This window comes from Zootoca vivipara, chromosome 13 (genome assembly GCF_963506605.1).
Source record: "Zootoca vivipara chromosome 13, rZooViv1.1, whole genome shotgun sequence".
NCBI classification, from domain to species: domain Eukaryota; kingdom Metazoa; phylum Chordata; class Lepidosauria; order Squamata; family Lacertidae; genus Zootoca; species Zootoca vivipara.
The window spans coordinates 31,024,121-31,038,073 of NC_083288.1; the positions used below are offsets into that span (position 1 = coordinate 31,024,121).

At 47.3% G+C, this 13,953-nt stretch overlaps 1 protein-coding gene across 4 annotated transcripts in view; it reads left to right on the plus strand.

Annotated features, from left to right (window-relative positions):
- ARHGEF40 (Rho guanine nucleotide exchange factor 40) overlaps positions 1 to 13,935 on the plus strand; it is a 39,500-nt gene extending 25,565 nt beyond the window's left edge. For 2 of the 4 annotated variants that reach the window (XM_035135312.2, XM_035135309.2), the window contains exons 10-19: positions 941 to 1,058; positions 2,458 to 3,059; positions 4,079 to 4,325; positions 4,837 to 4,923; positions 5,736 to 5,960; positions 6,264 to 6,425; positions 7,421 to 7,583; positions 8,665 to 8,817; positions 8,911 to 9,017; positions 10,355 to 13,935. In XM_035135312.2, coding sequence (XP_034991203.2) covers positions 941 to 1,058; positions 2,458 to 3,059; positions 4,079 to 4,325; positions 4,837 to 4,923; positions 5,736 to 5,960; positions 6,264 to 6,425; positions 7,421 to 7,583; positions 8,665 to 8,817; positions 8,911 to 9,017; positions 10,355 to 10,450 — 1,960 coding nt within the window. In that variant the 3' untranslated portion in view covers positions 10,451 to 13,935. Of the gene's footprint in view, positions 1 to 940; positions 1,059 to 2,457; positions 3,060 to 4,078; positions 4,326 to 4,836; positions 4,924 to 5,735; positions 5,961 to 6,263; positions 6,426 to 7,420; positions 7,584 to 8,664; positions 8,818 to 8,910; positions 9,018 to 9,553; positions 9,608 to 10,354 lie in introns of those variants that run through there. The other 2 variants (XM_035135311.2, XR_004693777.2) reach the window with 2 other exon arrangements.
- The last annotated feature ends 18 nt before the right edge of the window (positions 13,936 to 13,953 follow it).

Below are 13,953 nucleotides of genomic sequence, written 5' to 3' on the forward strand. Positions count from 1 at the left end.
ATCAGGGCTGCAGGGCATCATAGCAGAAAGTTCCCTTTGTCCCCTGTTCCCATTTGTTCTGTAGCAGAGTTATGTAAAATAACAACAGCACTTGTGGATGGCTTTTAAACTTCGCTGCTGTTCAATTAACCTTCCTGCGTGTTGGAGTACACGCAGTTATGTGCTTACATAGTTATGTGCTTACAAGTTATGTGCTTACATATCTGGAGGTGATGCTTAATTGGTGTGTGAGTGGGTGGCAGGGAAGGTAGCTTAGTAGCTTGATTTCCATTGCCTGTGTGTGTGTGTGTGTGTAATCAATATTGTGTGACCTGCACCATCAGGACCAGCAAGACATAGCTGATTTCCCATTGTAAGCATGAAGTTGTTGTTGTTGTTGGCTGTCTCTCTAACTTCATGTTATGCTGCACAAAGGCCTCTGTTTTGCACTATGACACCCCACCCTCCATGGCAGCAATTTGGTGTCTGGGGCCCCCAGCACTCCCCCAACATTTGAAATGTGCCCACTGGGTCAAAAACAGCCCCTGGTATATGTAATGTGTAGCTTGTTCCTAAGATCTCTGAGACACAACAGGTGGGAGTGGGAAGGCAGCAACATTTTAGCTGATCTGGAGCAGTAAAAAGACTTGCAGCAGTATGCAGCCATTGGCTTGTGAGGGCTAATTCCTGTCCCATGTAAAGAATTTTCAACAGATTTTTATCCAAACTTTCCTCGAACCCTCTTTTTGTACATGTTGGCATCTCCCCTTGAAGTAGTTACATAAAGCAAAATGGCCGAGCGGGAGGGGATTGTTCCCTAGAATGGCCATAAGTGGGTCACATTCAGTTCAGCCTTCACTGGCGTTAACCTGGCCCACGCCAGTTTCTTCCTTCCTCGCTTCATGCAGCAGCTTCATCCAGCAAGGCTCAGAGTGACTGTGTGTGTCCTTTCCCCCTGTAGTACAGAGGCTGTGGCTGCCACCAGGCTCTACCAAGAGGTGGATGAGGCCCTTCATGGGCTGGTCCAGCTCAGCAACCAGCGCCTGGAGGTGCTGCAACAGGAACGGGAAAACGCACAGGTAATTCCTAAAGTCCCTCACTATGTGTCTGTGGGGAAAGCTGTGGCCTTCGGGGCTTTGGCAGAGCTGGTACAGTGGTACCTCGGTTTACAAACACAATTGGTTCCGGAAGTCTGTACTTAACCTGAAGCGAACTTTCCCATTGAAAGTAATGGAAAGTGGATTAATCCGTTCCAGACGGGTCCACAGAGTACTCTGCGTACTTAACCTGAAGTATGAGTGTAATTGGTTCCGGAAGACTGTACTTAACCTGAAGCGTACTTAACCTGAAGCGAACTTTCCCATTGAAAGTAATGGAAAGTGGATTAATCCGTTCCAGACGGTCCGCGGAGTACTTAAACTGAAGCGTACTTAACCTGAAGCAAACTTTCCCATTGAAAGTAATGGAAAGTGGATTAATCCGTTCCAGACGGTCCGCAGAGTACTTAAACTGAAGCGTACATAACCTGAAGCAAACTTTCCCATTGAAAGTAATGGAAAGTGGATTAATCCGTTCCAGACGGTCCGTGGAGTACTTAAACTGAAGCGTACTTAACCTGAAGCAAACTTTCCCGTTGAAAGTAATGGAAACTGGATTAATCTGTTCCAGACGGGTTCGTGGAGTACTTTAACTGAAAGTATTCAAACCGAAGCATACTCAAACCGAGGTATGACTGTATCACTGTTCCTAGAACTGAACTATAAAAATCAAGCTGAAGAAATTCTGCAGATGAGCAGATGACGTTAGGGAGAGATGCTAGGCCTAAAAACATTATATATATATATATATGTAGGACATTGCACCTACAAACAGTCAAGTCTGAAGCATGAGTCTCGATCCTGCTGGGAATTGTTGAAAGGGATGAGAGGAGCTTCACAGATCATTGCTTTATAGGGCTCAGTTTTTCTCAGGCAGGTGATGGAAGAAGGGGATAAATGTAGGAACCATGTCTGAAGGGGCTCTGAGGAGGCATTATGGCGAAATAAATGCAGGGGTTGCGCGAGCAGGATAGGTATACCAATTGTGGTAGTGGTAGATGTGTGGAGAGACTATAGAGAGGCTGTGATGATAAAATCTCATGTTCAGAATTTGTCCTCTCCTTCTGCAGCAGCTAAGGACTTCGGGCCTTTAAAGCGGCAACCCACTGCCCTACCAGTGATAATATTTCCACTTTGCACAGAGTATCCAAGAAGATCAGATGCAGCTGGAGAGATTTCTGAGTTTGCTTGCCCCGACATTTCCACATTTGGGGGGCGCGGAATGGGACTGCCATGCTCAGGAGCACTCAAAGATCCTAAATTACAGTGGGATTTTTACACTGGCTATACTGTATAAGAAACAGTGATGTCAACAGAGAGCAGCCTCCTAGGATGGGCCAAGCTTTTGCTACTTCTCTCTTTCTCTCCCGCTTCTACACAGGTTCAGGAACGAGCTCTGGAAAACAAGGCCCACCTTGAATCTACTGGCAACTGTGTGGAAGAGAAAAGGGAAGCAAAGAGGCCTGTCGAAGGGTTGGCTGAGGGGACATCACTGGAGAGGACACTTCTGCAGAGCCCCAAGTCCCCAGGGAGGATACAGCCCGTGCCAGAAGCTGGCTGTGCCCCACGGCCCCGTGCCTGCAGCATCAGTGCCGCCTCCTCACCCAAGCACGGCTGGGGCCTGGGGTCCAGATTTGGCTCCTCTTGCAGCCTGACCTCCCTCTTCCAGCCGCACCCCAGCCCCAAGGCCTCCCCTTGCTGTTCTCCCACTCGAAGCAGCGTCCTGGAGAGTGGCAGGAAGAGGCAGGGCCTTCCCAGCAGCCCTAAATCATCTTTGTCCCCCGTCTCCCAGCTGGCTTTGCGGGCCTTGAGTGACCCTGGCCGCCCCAGCGTGCACATCCGCGGCCTGGAGGTGAGCAGCCGCGAGGTGGCAGATAGGAGCTGTTCTCCCCGTGAGCATGTGCTGCTGAGCCGTAGCGGGACCCACGTTGCGGAAGCACCTTGGGGGGCCACACCTCGCACGGAAAGAAGGCGCTGCCTTGGGTGAGTAGGGGAGGGGTACATGCGGGCGGTTTTCCATCCATGGTCTTTACTCTTGTGCTACCCCAGGGGTATGGTTGGGGCTGAGAAGATAGTAGTATGAATCTGTCAAACTTAGATTTGCAACCAGCCCAGTTCAAGAAAATCTAAATGGCACCCCGCCCCCCTTTTCCCGTTAATGAATGTGTGGTATGGTCAAGCTTTTCTTCGTTAAGTGTATTAAAATGCACAGAGAAGCTGCTTGTGCGCTAGGCCTCATGTGTCTGCCATTTGATCTGCCATCTCCCTCTGTGACACCCAAATCTTCTCCCCAGGAAGGCTAGCCTGGTGCCATCGCTATATTTAGGTGCCAGGCAAAAGCTTTTCTCTTTAACCAGGGCTTTGGCCTCCATCTTTCTGTGGCCTCTTAGGAGTGGGTGGGGTGTTTTTAATGCATTTTAATGTATTATTTTAATGGGGTTTCTAAAAATGTATCTATATGGATGTTTGTTTGTTTGTTTTGGTTGTAAGTTGCTTTGAGCTGCCTTTCGCAAAGAAAAAGCGACCAATAAATTTAATAAAATAACAACAACACTAGCCAATCTGCTAGCACTATATCATCAGCTGTATTGCACCACCAACACCCCACAAACATTGTTCACTTCACAGAACCCACCTACCCCATATTGTTTAGGGAGGGCCGAGTGGCTTGGTACTGGTATGGCATTGTGTTTTATTTTCTGCCTATATGTGTGTATATATAGAAATATATGTGTGTACTTTTTATCATTTTTATGCACAGAGAGGTTGGTAAATAACTGGGGTGTGTGTGTGTGTGTGTGTGTGTGTGTGTGTGTGTGTGTGATATATATATATATATATATATATATATAACACATCACACATTGCTTATTTACGTAAAAATGATGAAAAGCATACAATGGATAAGATCCATTTAACTCAATCCTAGTAGACATGGGCTTTGTATCAGAGCCATGGTGAGGGGTGTGTGATTGTTTTCCAACCTCCCTCTTTCTCCTCAGGGTCCAACAGCAACTTCTGGCTGAGCTGCTGGAGTGTGAGCGAGAGTATTTGACGGCCCTTGCCCAGCCCCTCTCTCTGTCCCAAGAACCTGGGGGTCAGGCCTGGCCTGCCGAACTGAGGTGCTTGGGCAGTGCTCTCCGGGCCCTGCGGGACCAGTTGCTGGCTTTCCATACCAGCTACTTCCTTGGCGAGTTGGAGGGCTGCATGAACCACCCGTCACGTGCTGGGGGGTGCTTCCTGCGACATGTGAGTGCCCCCCCCCCAACTCATATCATTTTGTTCTTGCACACTGGTGCTGTTCCCTTACAGAAAAACCCTTCTTCCCTTTGTGCCTGCTGCAGAAGGTCTGCCTCTTTTGATGAATGAAAGCAACCTTAAAAAACCAAACTAGCTCTGCTCCTGTTTTTTTTTTTTGCCATTCTGGCACATAGGAATGTAGCAGCTGAAGCCTTTCCTGGCACAGAGACAAAATGATGGGGAATTTAATTGCCCAATTAATGCCTATTGGACCTCTGTTGAAAGAAGCAACAACAGGGCCAGTGGAAAAGAAGGAGAGATAACAACCCTGTCCTTTGAGCTCGCCTCTGGGGCATATTTTCCCATTAAAGAAAATGGGGGTGGGTTGGGGAAGAGAAGGAATAATCCCCCTCACATGAGCTAGATTTCACATTGTTTCATTGCAGCAGCCTGATGTCTGCCCTCCTGCTCAATTGGATGAATGAGGGATTTCTCTCTCTCTCTCTCTTTTCTTCTGTAGGGAGAGAAGCTTCAACTTTATGCCACGTATGCCAAAGAACACCATAAGTTCCAGGCTGCCCTGGCTTTGCTTCGAACCACCAGCAAGGTAAGATCTGTGGCCGCAGAGGACCGAGTTTTAACTTTGACCTTTGTGTGGGTGGGTTGCTTATAGAATAGCTTTCTCTTATAATAGATTCTTCCAACCCACTTATAGGAAATCCTTCCATGGCACTAATCTTTAGCGGTAGTTTGATGTTCAACTAGGCAGCCATCTGATTTGTGAGGAGCTGTCACTGAAGTTAACTCTTTATTCAAGGAAATGGCAGACAACTCAGCAACACTTCCCTGCAGGTCTTGCACCTATAGAGCAGTTGCCAGGACTGAAGGTCCCAGTGTTCCACCCCCTCCTAGGGCTCCTCCTCTCCCAGATGTTTCCCAAGCAGTCTCAAAATGTGTCTGTGCATCTCTGGTCTCTGTCATGCCCTCATCATTATCCTGCGAGTTCTTGGAGACTAGGGAGGAGGGAAGATTGTCACAGCCAAAGAAGGAGACTCCTGGGATGCTTCAGCCTTGGAGTCTGAACTGCTCCCTGTCACAGGTCCTGTTCACTAAACCTGGTTGCCCTTTCAGCATGCAGCCTCTCTTCCCAAGCTTCCCCCCCCTGACCTCTCCTCAGCATCCCACCACGAGTCCCCAGGTTTTGAGCCTCCCTCCGCTGGGATCTCCCCTGGGGGCTCCCTGCCTGGTGCCTCCCACCACCCCTCATCGTCCAGCCCAACAACAGGATTCCAGGGTATTGTGGCAGGTGGGTGAAGGAAGGGCAAGAGATTGAGTGCCTTGAGTTCCATCACTTCTGCAGAAGATCTTGTTGCCCTGCTCCCAGCTCAGCTGCCTTTTCTCTCTCCTTCCTCCGTGCAGAAGAGCCCGGCAGAGCTGCGCGAGGACGGGCAAACGGCGCACACGTTGCGTGTGCCCCTGGAGCAGCTGGAGCGGTATCGGCGCTTCCTGGGTGAGCTGCTGCGCGAATGTGAGCTGGAGCGGGGGCCTGACCGCCAAGCCCTGCAGGAGGCCCAGCAGCTGCTGGAGGCCCAGGAGCAGCGAGGCAGGGACCTGCTGGCCGCAGAGCAGATCCGGGGCTGCGAGGTGAGCGCATGGGCGCTCCCCTGGCATGCAGCGCTGCATCCTCCCTGCTGCTTCCCTGTGCATGCGCTGCTCCCTCCCCTACTGCCTGTCCCTCACTCAAACCAGGTATCCCCGTCTTCTGGTGCTTGCCCATAGCCAGCTTTTGCCCTTGCTGCCCTCTGGGATCTCTGTGCAGGACACGGAGTGGGGACACACATGAGGAAACTGGACAAGGGACACTTTTGACCACTTCTGCAATTGGTTGGGGGAGGGGGGAGAGTCCTCAGCCAGACGACCCTGATTAGCCCTTCTGTTTCCTTGCAGACGAAACTATCGGAACAAGGGCCGCTGCTGCAGCGAGGCGAGCTCACCGTGGTGTGTGGGCGTCGTAAGTGCCAGCGGCATGTCTTCCTCTTTGAGCGGCTGCTACTCTTCACCAAGTGCAAGGGACCCGAGGGCAGCTATGTCTGCAAACAGGCCTTGCAGGTGCGCAAGCGTGTCTAGGATGGAGAGCTTCTTTCCTTGAGTCGTGAGATGCATGGTTTGGGAAGGAGGGCGTTGGCACACAAGGCAGGCTCCTGCAGCATAAACTGACGGAATAATGGTTACTTGGAATGGAACTGCTGGACCTGTTTGGTGGAATATACATCCCCACCCCTGATTTGCATAGGGCACAAAGCGGGAAGGAACTGCCAATGCAACAGTGAATGGGATTAAAATTCAAGAAAGCTAAATTTAGCAAAGACAGGTGTTCGGCATTACATAATACACCAAGAACAAGCCTGGATTGTTAACCATGGTTTGTCTGAAGCAAGACAAGCCAGAAGCTTGGGTTCAGACAACATGCTAAGCCTAACCATTGCTTAGCTCACAGCAGTACAGCAGGACTAGAGGAGGAGCACAGCAGTAGCTGTTTCCCTTCTGGAAACCCATATGCTGCTGCTATTATTATTATTATTATTATTATTATTATTATTATTATTATGCTATTACTACTACTACTACTTTATTTATATGCCATCCATCTGACTGGGTTGCCCCAGTCACTGTGGGCAGCTTCCAACAAATTATAAAACCACAGTAAAACATCATTAAAAGCTTCCCTATACTGGGCTGCTTTCGAATGTCTTCTAAAAGTCGGATAGTTGATGATTTCATTGACATCTGACAGGAGGGTATTCCACAGGGCGGGCACAACTGCCCTCTGTACTCAGAAAGTCAGAGTTTGGCTTAATGTTATGTCTGAACCAGGTCAGTCTTGAACAAGCATCCCCAAACTGTGGCCCTCCAGATGTTTTGGCCTACAACTCCCATGATCCCTAGCTAACAGGACCAGTGGTTGGGGAAGATGGGAATTGTAGTCCAAAACATCTGGAGGGCCGAAGTTTGGGGATGCCTGGTCTTGAACATAGACTTCCTACTTCTTGTTGCAGGTGTCCCTATCCTAACTTTTCATTACCCTCTCTCTTTTTCTTCCACAGACAGCATCCATGGGGCTGACAGAGAGTGTGGGGCCTAGTGGGCTACGCTTTGAGCTATGGTTTGGACGTGGACCAGGTCGACAGGCCTACACATTGCAGGCAGCCTCTGCTGAAGTCAAGCATCAATGGACAAATGTTATAGCACAACTGCTATGGAGACAGGGTATGTGGATACCTAAGAGATTGTCCCAGCAGGATGAGAATTGTATCAGGGCAATGTTTGTGCAGACAGTTACTTCACTTTAATCTTCTTCCTCTCAGTGAAAATAGCTAAAGAGCCAGGAGCACAGACTGCTCTCCAAAGAGGAATTGTTATTTATTTTATTATGAAATGCTGTCTGCCTTCCTGCAGTTAGAATGAAACACACAGAGTATAATACATTCTCAACATCTAAATAAGCTAAAGGCAAGAATTGTAAATAAATACAAAATAAAACAAATAAAAACAAAATAAAACATTCCAGCAAGAATTAACAGCACTAGCAATCTGGGGAAATAAAAAGGTATCTGTGTGCTGCCAGAATGACACTGGCATGAGCAGCAGAAAAGCTTCTCTGGGGTGGGAATTTCAAAACCAAGGATGCCACTACTGAAAAAGCCCTTTCCCTGACAGCCACTTGCTGTGCCTCAGATGGCAAGGGAGCCCTTAGAAGAGTCTCTGGTGGAGATCTCGGTGTACAGATGGACACATGTAAACGGATGGTCTTGTGGGCACTTCAGTTAATATTCCTGAGCAAACTAGGGAGAAGTGGAGAAGTGTCCTGCCCAGGTATCGGAGTAGGGCTTGCCCCACACCTCTGAGGTGCTTCTCTCATTTGCTGTAATGAAGATCTGTTTTCTGTATGAAAAGGAAAGAAATGATCGTTGATGGCTGGTGGATTGTGCCACTAATTCCCTGGGCTGGTTATCAGGTGGCAGACAGGTGGGTGTGGGCAGGCTGAGATTCATGGGGCAGTGCCCCACTTGCAATAATGAGCCAGCCTCCACTGGAAGAAAACTCAGGTATCAACACATAACCTCACTGAGGACTATCCTCTCTTTGTGGAGAAAAAATGGAAAATAAAACTCCTGTGCATATTTGTGTGAATAGTATGAAAGTTCCATGCTATACCTAATGCTTAGCATAGAGAAAGGCCAGTAAGATGTTTCTGTTTGGTGAGATGGGAGAATGCTAGGGGTACCGATAGTACTTGGAGGAGTTTTTAAGAAGGATGCCTTGGATGTTTTTCTCTCCCTCTCTTCAGCTGCCCATCCGTCTGTCTCGATGAGCATATCCTCCTGCCCTGCCCAGCGCCTGGCCCCTCTCGGCCTTGGTCCAGGGGCCCCTCCTGGGCTGTCGTTACCCGGCCACTTTGAGGAAGAGGAATGGGACCTGGATGTCAAGCCCATCCCAAGGGGTGAGTTCACACTGCTGTTCTCCCTGCCTTCTCATACGAGCGTTGCTGCTCAAATTTGCACTCACCCCTACCTTTCTCTGCTGCTTCCCTTAGCCGAGACGTCCGAGTCTGATGGACCCTCCCCAAGCCACCAAGAGCTACCTAGGCAAGGAAGAGGATCGTTGCCTGGCAGCAGCACTGCTTTGGGGCACCCCCAGTCGGTGAGTGTACACAACACCCAACGGCTCTTTGGCGAGGGTGTCTGTTATGGGTCCATTTATACAATCAATAGAATCATGTGGTAAAGCCCTTCCTGGAGTGCACAGAAGCATGTTCAAATGGTTCCCCTTATCCAGACAAAATGAGTGCACTCGGGAAGAGAGTTCAGCCCCATTTATGCTACGTTCCTATAGAAATAAGGTATCCACACCCTAGGCTCATTACTCCCCCCCCACTTTTATCACTTGATCCTGCCGATTGTATAAATAGGCACTAAGTTTGGGAAGCATCTTATGTGAAAGAGCACCAGTGGAGCTCTGTGCCAAATATCTCCTTGCTGTGAAAAGGGTCAGGGGCATGCTGTTCTGGGTTAGGTGCTGGTAACCCAGTGGCTGTGTGCACTTGGGCAGAAGTCTTGTGTGCTTTTGTGTGTGTGTGATAGTGAGATCCTCATGTCCCACCCTTGCCCCCCTCCCTTCCCCACCAGGATTCACCACACCATCCCTGATGGCTTTCGTATGTTTTCTTTATTTGCCAGAGCTCTGGCGTTGCCGACGAACCAGTGACCCCACTCTGAGGCCATGGCGGCCAGGTACAGAGCTCCTGCCAAACTTCTCTGCCTTTGTGCAACCCCTCCCACCTCTTTACCTAACTACTGTTACCTTTTTCCCAAAGTGCAGGACATGGCACTCCATGTCTTTCTCTGAGCCTGTATTTCCAGGGAAACCTACTTGCTCAAGTTCACTCCATCCCTGTTACACGTATGACCGTACTGTCCAGGTTTATCTGTGTTTCACCATCCTGCAGCTTCTCTTTGTCTTGTGTGCTGTTCTCACTGGCTATCCAGTTGTCTTAATGCTACAACAATTCTTTTAAATTAATCCAATCCCTACAGAGCTAGCATAATGTAATGGCTAACAGTGTGAACTGGCAAGTCACTGATTTAAACTTTGCCTCAAGCATGGACTTACTGGGTGACTGCCGTTTATCAGCCTCATCCCCCCACCTGTGAGAATTGGGGGAAATAATATTGATCTACCTTGCAGGGTTGTTGTAACAAACCTGGAGATAATCTAGGTGAAGTGCTTTAAATACTTTAAAAAGCAAGCTACAAAATGCTAAGTTTTATTTTTTGCAGGGAAGTAGGGCCTGTATGCTGTCCTTATTGGAGCTTATAATGGATTATATTTAACTAGACCAGGATGGGTTGCAGAGAATCATGTATAAATTCAGCTCATGAGGACTAGAAACTTGATGAATATTGGGTAGCCAGAAAAAAACTTAGAGACTTGGTGTCTTTCTTTGTATCTAGACACTCACCCATCTATTTCTTTTGCAGCATTGGGTGTGGAGTCTACACCGGAAGCTGTTCTCCCCAGGCAGCCATGGAAGACAGGACTCAAACCCCAGGAACTCTGGGAACAGAACTGTCTGAGCCCCACCAAACCTTGGAGATGGGGCATGAATGGGCACCAATGTCAAGCAGTCCTATCACCTGCTCCCACCAAGACTCCTGATGGCTGTCCCATGCACCCCCCTCTGCTACCATCCCACAGGAACACCCAGACATGGGCTGCAATCTACCTTGAGATGGCTCTGTCCTATCCCTGGCAGTACCCATCCAGTGCCTTTTCCACCATTTTTTCCGGCTGCAAAATAGTGGAGATTCTTGACCAAGATAATGTGGTTGGTAGTGAAATGGTTATGTATTAGGCAAGGAAGGCCAAACCAATGAGCTCTGGGCTGACGCAAACTAAAGTGCAGACTAGGAGGAAACGCAGTGGAGTCACTGATCAAGTGGGGTGGTTTCCAGACAGTGTTGAACTGCTCATTTGCCTGGTGCCCTACCTCTGATCACAGCTTCAGTCTCTTGCCCAATTGGTATTCTGATCATTTTGATGGGAGATGGAAGGAAGAATCTGGGCTGCAGTTGCTAGGCAACTACAGTATGCACTCCCCAAACTATGTCCAGGTTAGCCCAAGAGGAAAAGGAGAAGAAAGGTGGGTCTGGATTGCATGGTGAATTACTATAGGACACAAAACCACCTTCATCCAGAGAGGGAGTTCAGAGGCAGCCCCAGCCGAGAGGAAAGGCATGATACAGCAATATACATAATGTTGTGGAGGTTCACATAATAGAGCTCTCCTACGACTATACCACTTTAGATCACAGATGGGTAGTGTGTTTGCATACCCCCACATAAAAAACAACAACTAGTATGCCAAGAAGGGCTCAAACTTAGTCATCTCCCTGGTGTGCTGTTTTCTTAAAATATGTAGAGAGTTTTGACAAGTAAGAATACTTGGTCAAGTTTACTTCCCACACTCATGTGTTTGCAGTCTGAGAACACAGAATCCAAGGAGGGCTGTATCATGATTCTGCTGCACCTGGGGAAGTTTTTCCCTCCTTTGATTGCTTTTGTTTGTTTTTGAGATGATAAGTCTCTGCACACAGTAATGCTACCACATTGTTATGAATACAGTAAGCCCACAACTTATGTGGGGGTTACATTCCAGGGATCGCATTTAAAGCCAAAGTCATGTATAGTCAAAACACATTTGAGTGCAATGGTGGGTGGAATTGCCAAAGTTTTTTTCCTGGATGCCTAACCTCTTTCCGCCTCCCTTTAATTTTTTTAAAAAAATTATTACCAAGTGTGTGAAGCTGAATGCGCACAAGTTAAATGTGGTTAAGTTGCAGGCTTACTGTATGAGGGAAAAGTGAAAAAACAACAACAGGGGCTGTGAAAGAGTGTTTTGCCTCTCTTTGGATTACTTGTTGGAGGTCTGCAAACACCCTTCTGCAATGTCTGTGACATTTGGAATCTGACTTGTAGGAACTGATCTCTAACAAATGGTGCTATATTTTGTGTTAGGTGGCTGAATATGTGGTGTTTTTGTTCATTCAGACTCTTCTATTGGATACAAATGGCCTACCTTTGGTCTGATTTTGGTAACTTGAGTTGCTCAGCCAACTTGTTCTTTATGGCAGGTCTTGTGCTGGATTTAAACCGGGGGCCTCTTATATAGAAATCACACACTCCTCCTGCCCACATGAAAAAGGGTTAGTAAACTCACTTGGGTGTATAGAGACTAAGTTAGTGGCACTTAGTTCCCATTGAAATCAGGAGTCATAACCAACTTTTCACGTTGATTTCAACAGTGACTAAGTGCAAAACTACCCTGTGAGCTTCAGATGAAGGGCAGTATAGAAATTTACTGTAATAAATAATAATTATGATACTAAGGTAGCCTCAATCCAACTAACTGTGTGTGGACTATACTGCTTCAAAAACAATCATTAATAGGGAACCAGAAAAAATGCAGAAGCAGTAGTAATAATGGAAGACATGTTTGTAAGGTCAGAATGGTGCATAGGCCAGGCAAAGTTCTTCAGATTTGTAAGGAAACATAGGAATTCTTTCACACAGAACACTGAAAGTGGCTGCTAACTACAACCTCTTCAAATACTGGCCTACCAATCCTCATCAGCCCCATGTATGTCAAGAGCACTGATATATATGCCTTTGTCCAACTTGCCACTATAGAGCTGTGGCTCTACAACCCTCCCTCCAGTTGGATTGGAATGAATGTCTCAATTTACAACCACTTTTTGATGAGGCTGGTGCTAGCTTGTGCTTTGACCTAACCACTAAAGTAAAATATAATGCAGAAAAGCAGCTTCAAATATGCAAAGCAGGCACAAATGAGACTTAGTTCTTGAAAGAGAGTATGTACGGTAGTAAATCTGTGTCTGGGGTGTACAGTGGTACCTCGGGTTACAGACACTTCAGTTCTTAACCTGAGGTACCACTGTACCACTTGACCAACTAGACATGATGAATGTTCCATGTGTTTAAACACGGAACTGCTCCTGTTATGTATGAAAAGGTGTACATGTTGAATTTAACCGCAAAAGTGATCAATGGGTAAGAAGTGCAGAACCCACCCCTGACTGTGGTTTATCTCCCTGAATGCTTGGCAGTCCTAACCCATTCACTCCTTTTGCTGTTGAAATCATGCACTTCTCACGTTACTGGGCAGCTTCATGTTTGTACACGGCACTGTCATCATCATATGTAGTGTCTGGATTCACATGACTGCTATTCCATGCTAACATTCCCTGCACACAGAAAACCTGTCATGACAGGCATTCTGAGAAACTAGTTCTCAAAGCACAGGGAATTGTATTTGGATGAGCATTTAGTCACATGAGCACCTGCCTGCACCAGTCTCTGAAGCAGTACAATCCATACATAAGTTTAGCACACCTGCTATATGTGAAGTCTAGCTACTGTAAACTGATGTGGATTCAAAATTCAGGGTATCTTGGTAGGGGACTGTTTTCACAATTAGAAGCATTTTCTGTGTGTGTTCAAAATCAGAGCTCCAGCCCTGAGTTTTGTGGCATCTGCAGCTCTTTACAGGTGCTGGCTTCAAATTACCAACATTGTTTTTAGTGTTATGAAATGGAAAAGGTGAGGAAGGGCCAACAGTAAGTTGGATTTGAGGTTGGTCCTGGGGAAGGTAGAAGCCCAAGTAAAGGAGAAAGTACGGGTACTGCAAGTATTCCCATTAAAAGGGTTCTCCAAATGGCTGCTCTGCTGGCTGGGAAGATATGGTGTTCTAGCTATGCTGGATCAAAGAAGTAAAAATTGTGCAAGCTGCACAGATTGGTTCTTCAGGCACAGGTGTTCATAGGAAAATTAAAATACGATGGGAACAAACTAATTTTTAACCCATTCGAAGAGTGATTTTTAGCTACTGTTGCCCATGAACCTAAGCCATATAAGGTACTAAGCAAACCCCTTGGGTCTCTGTAAATTAATGGTTACCTTTGCCAAACATGTAATCTTGTCAAAATAATCAGTCAGGTTTGTCTAACAAGACCTTATTTTATAAAAAGCATGCTGAACTGTATTAGTCATTTCTGTTCTT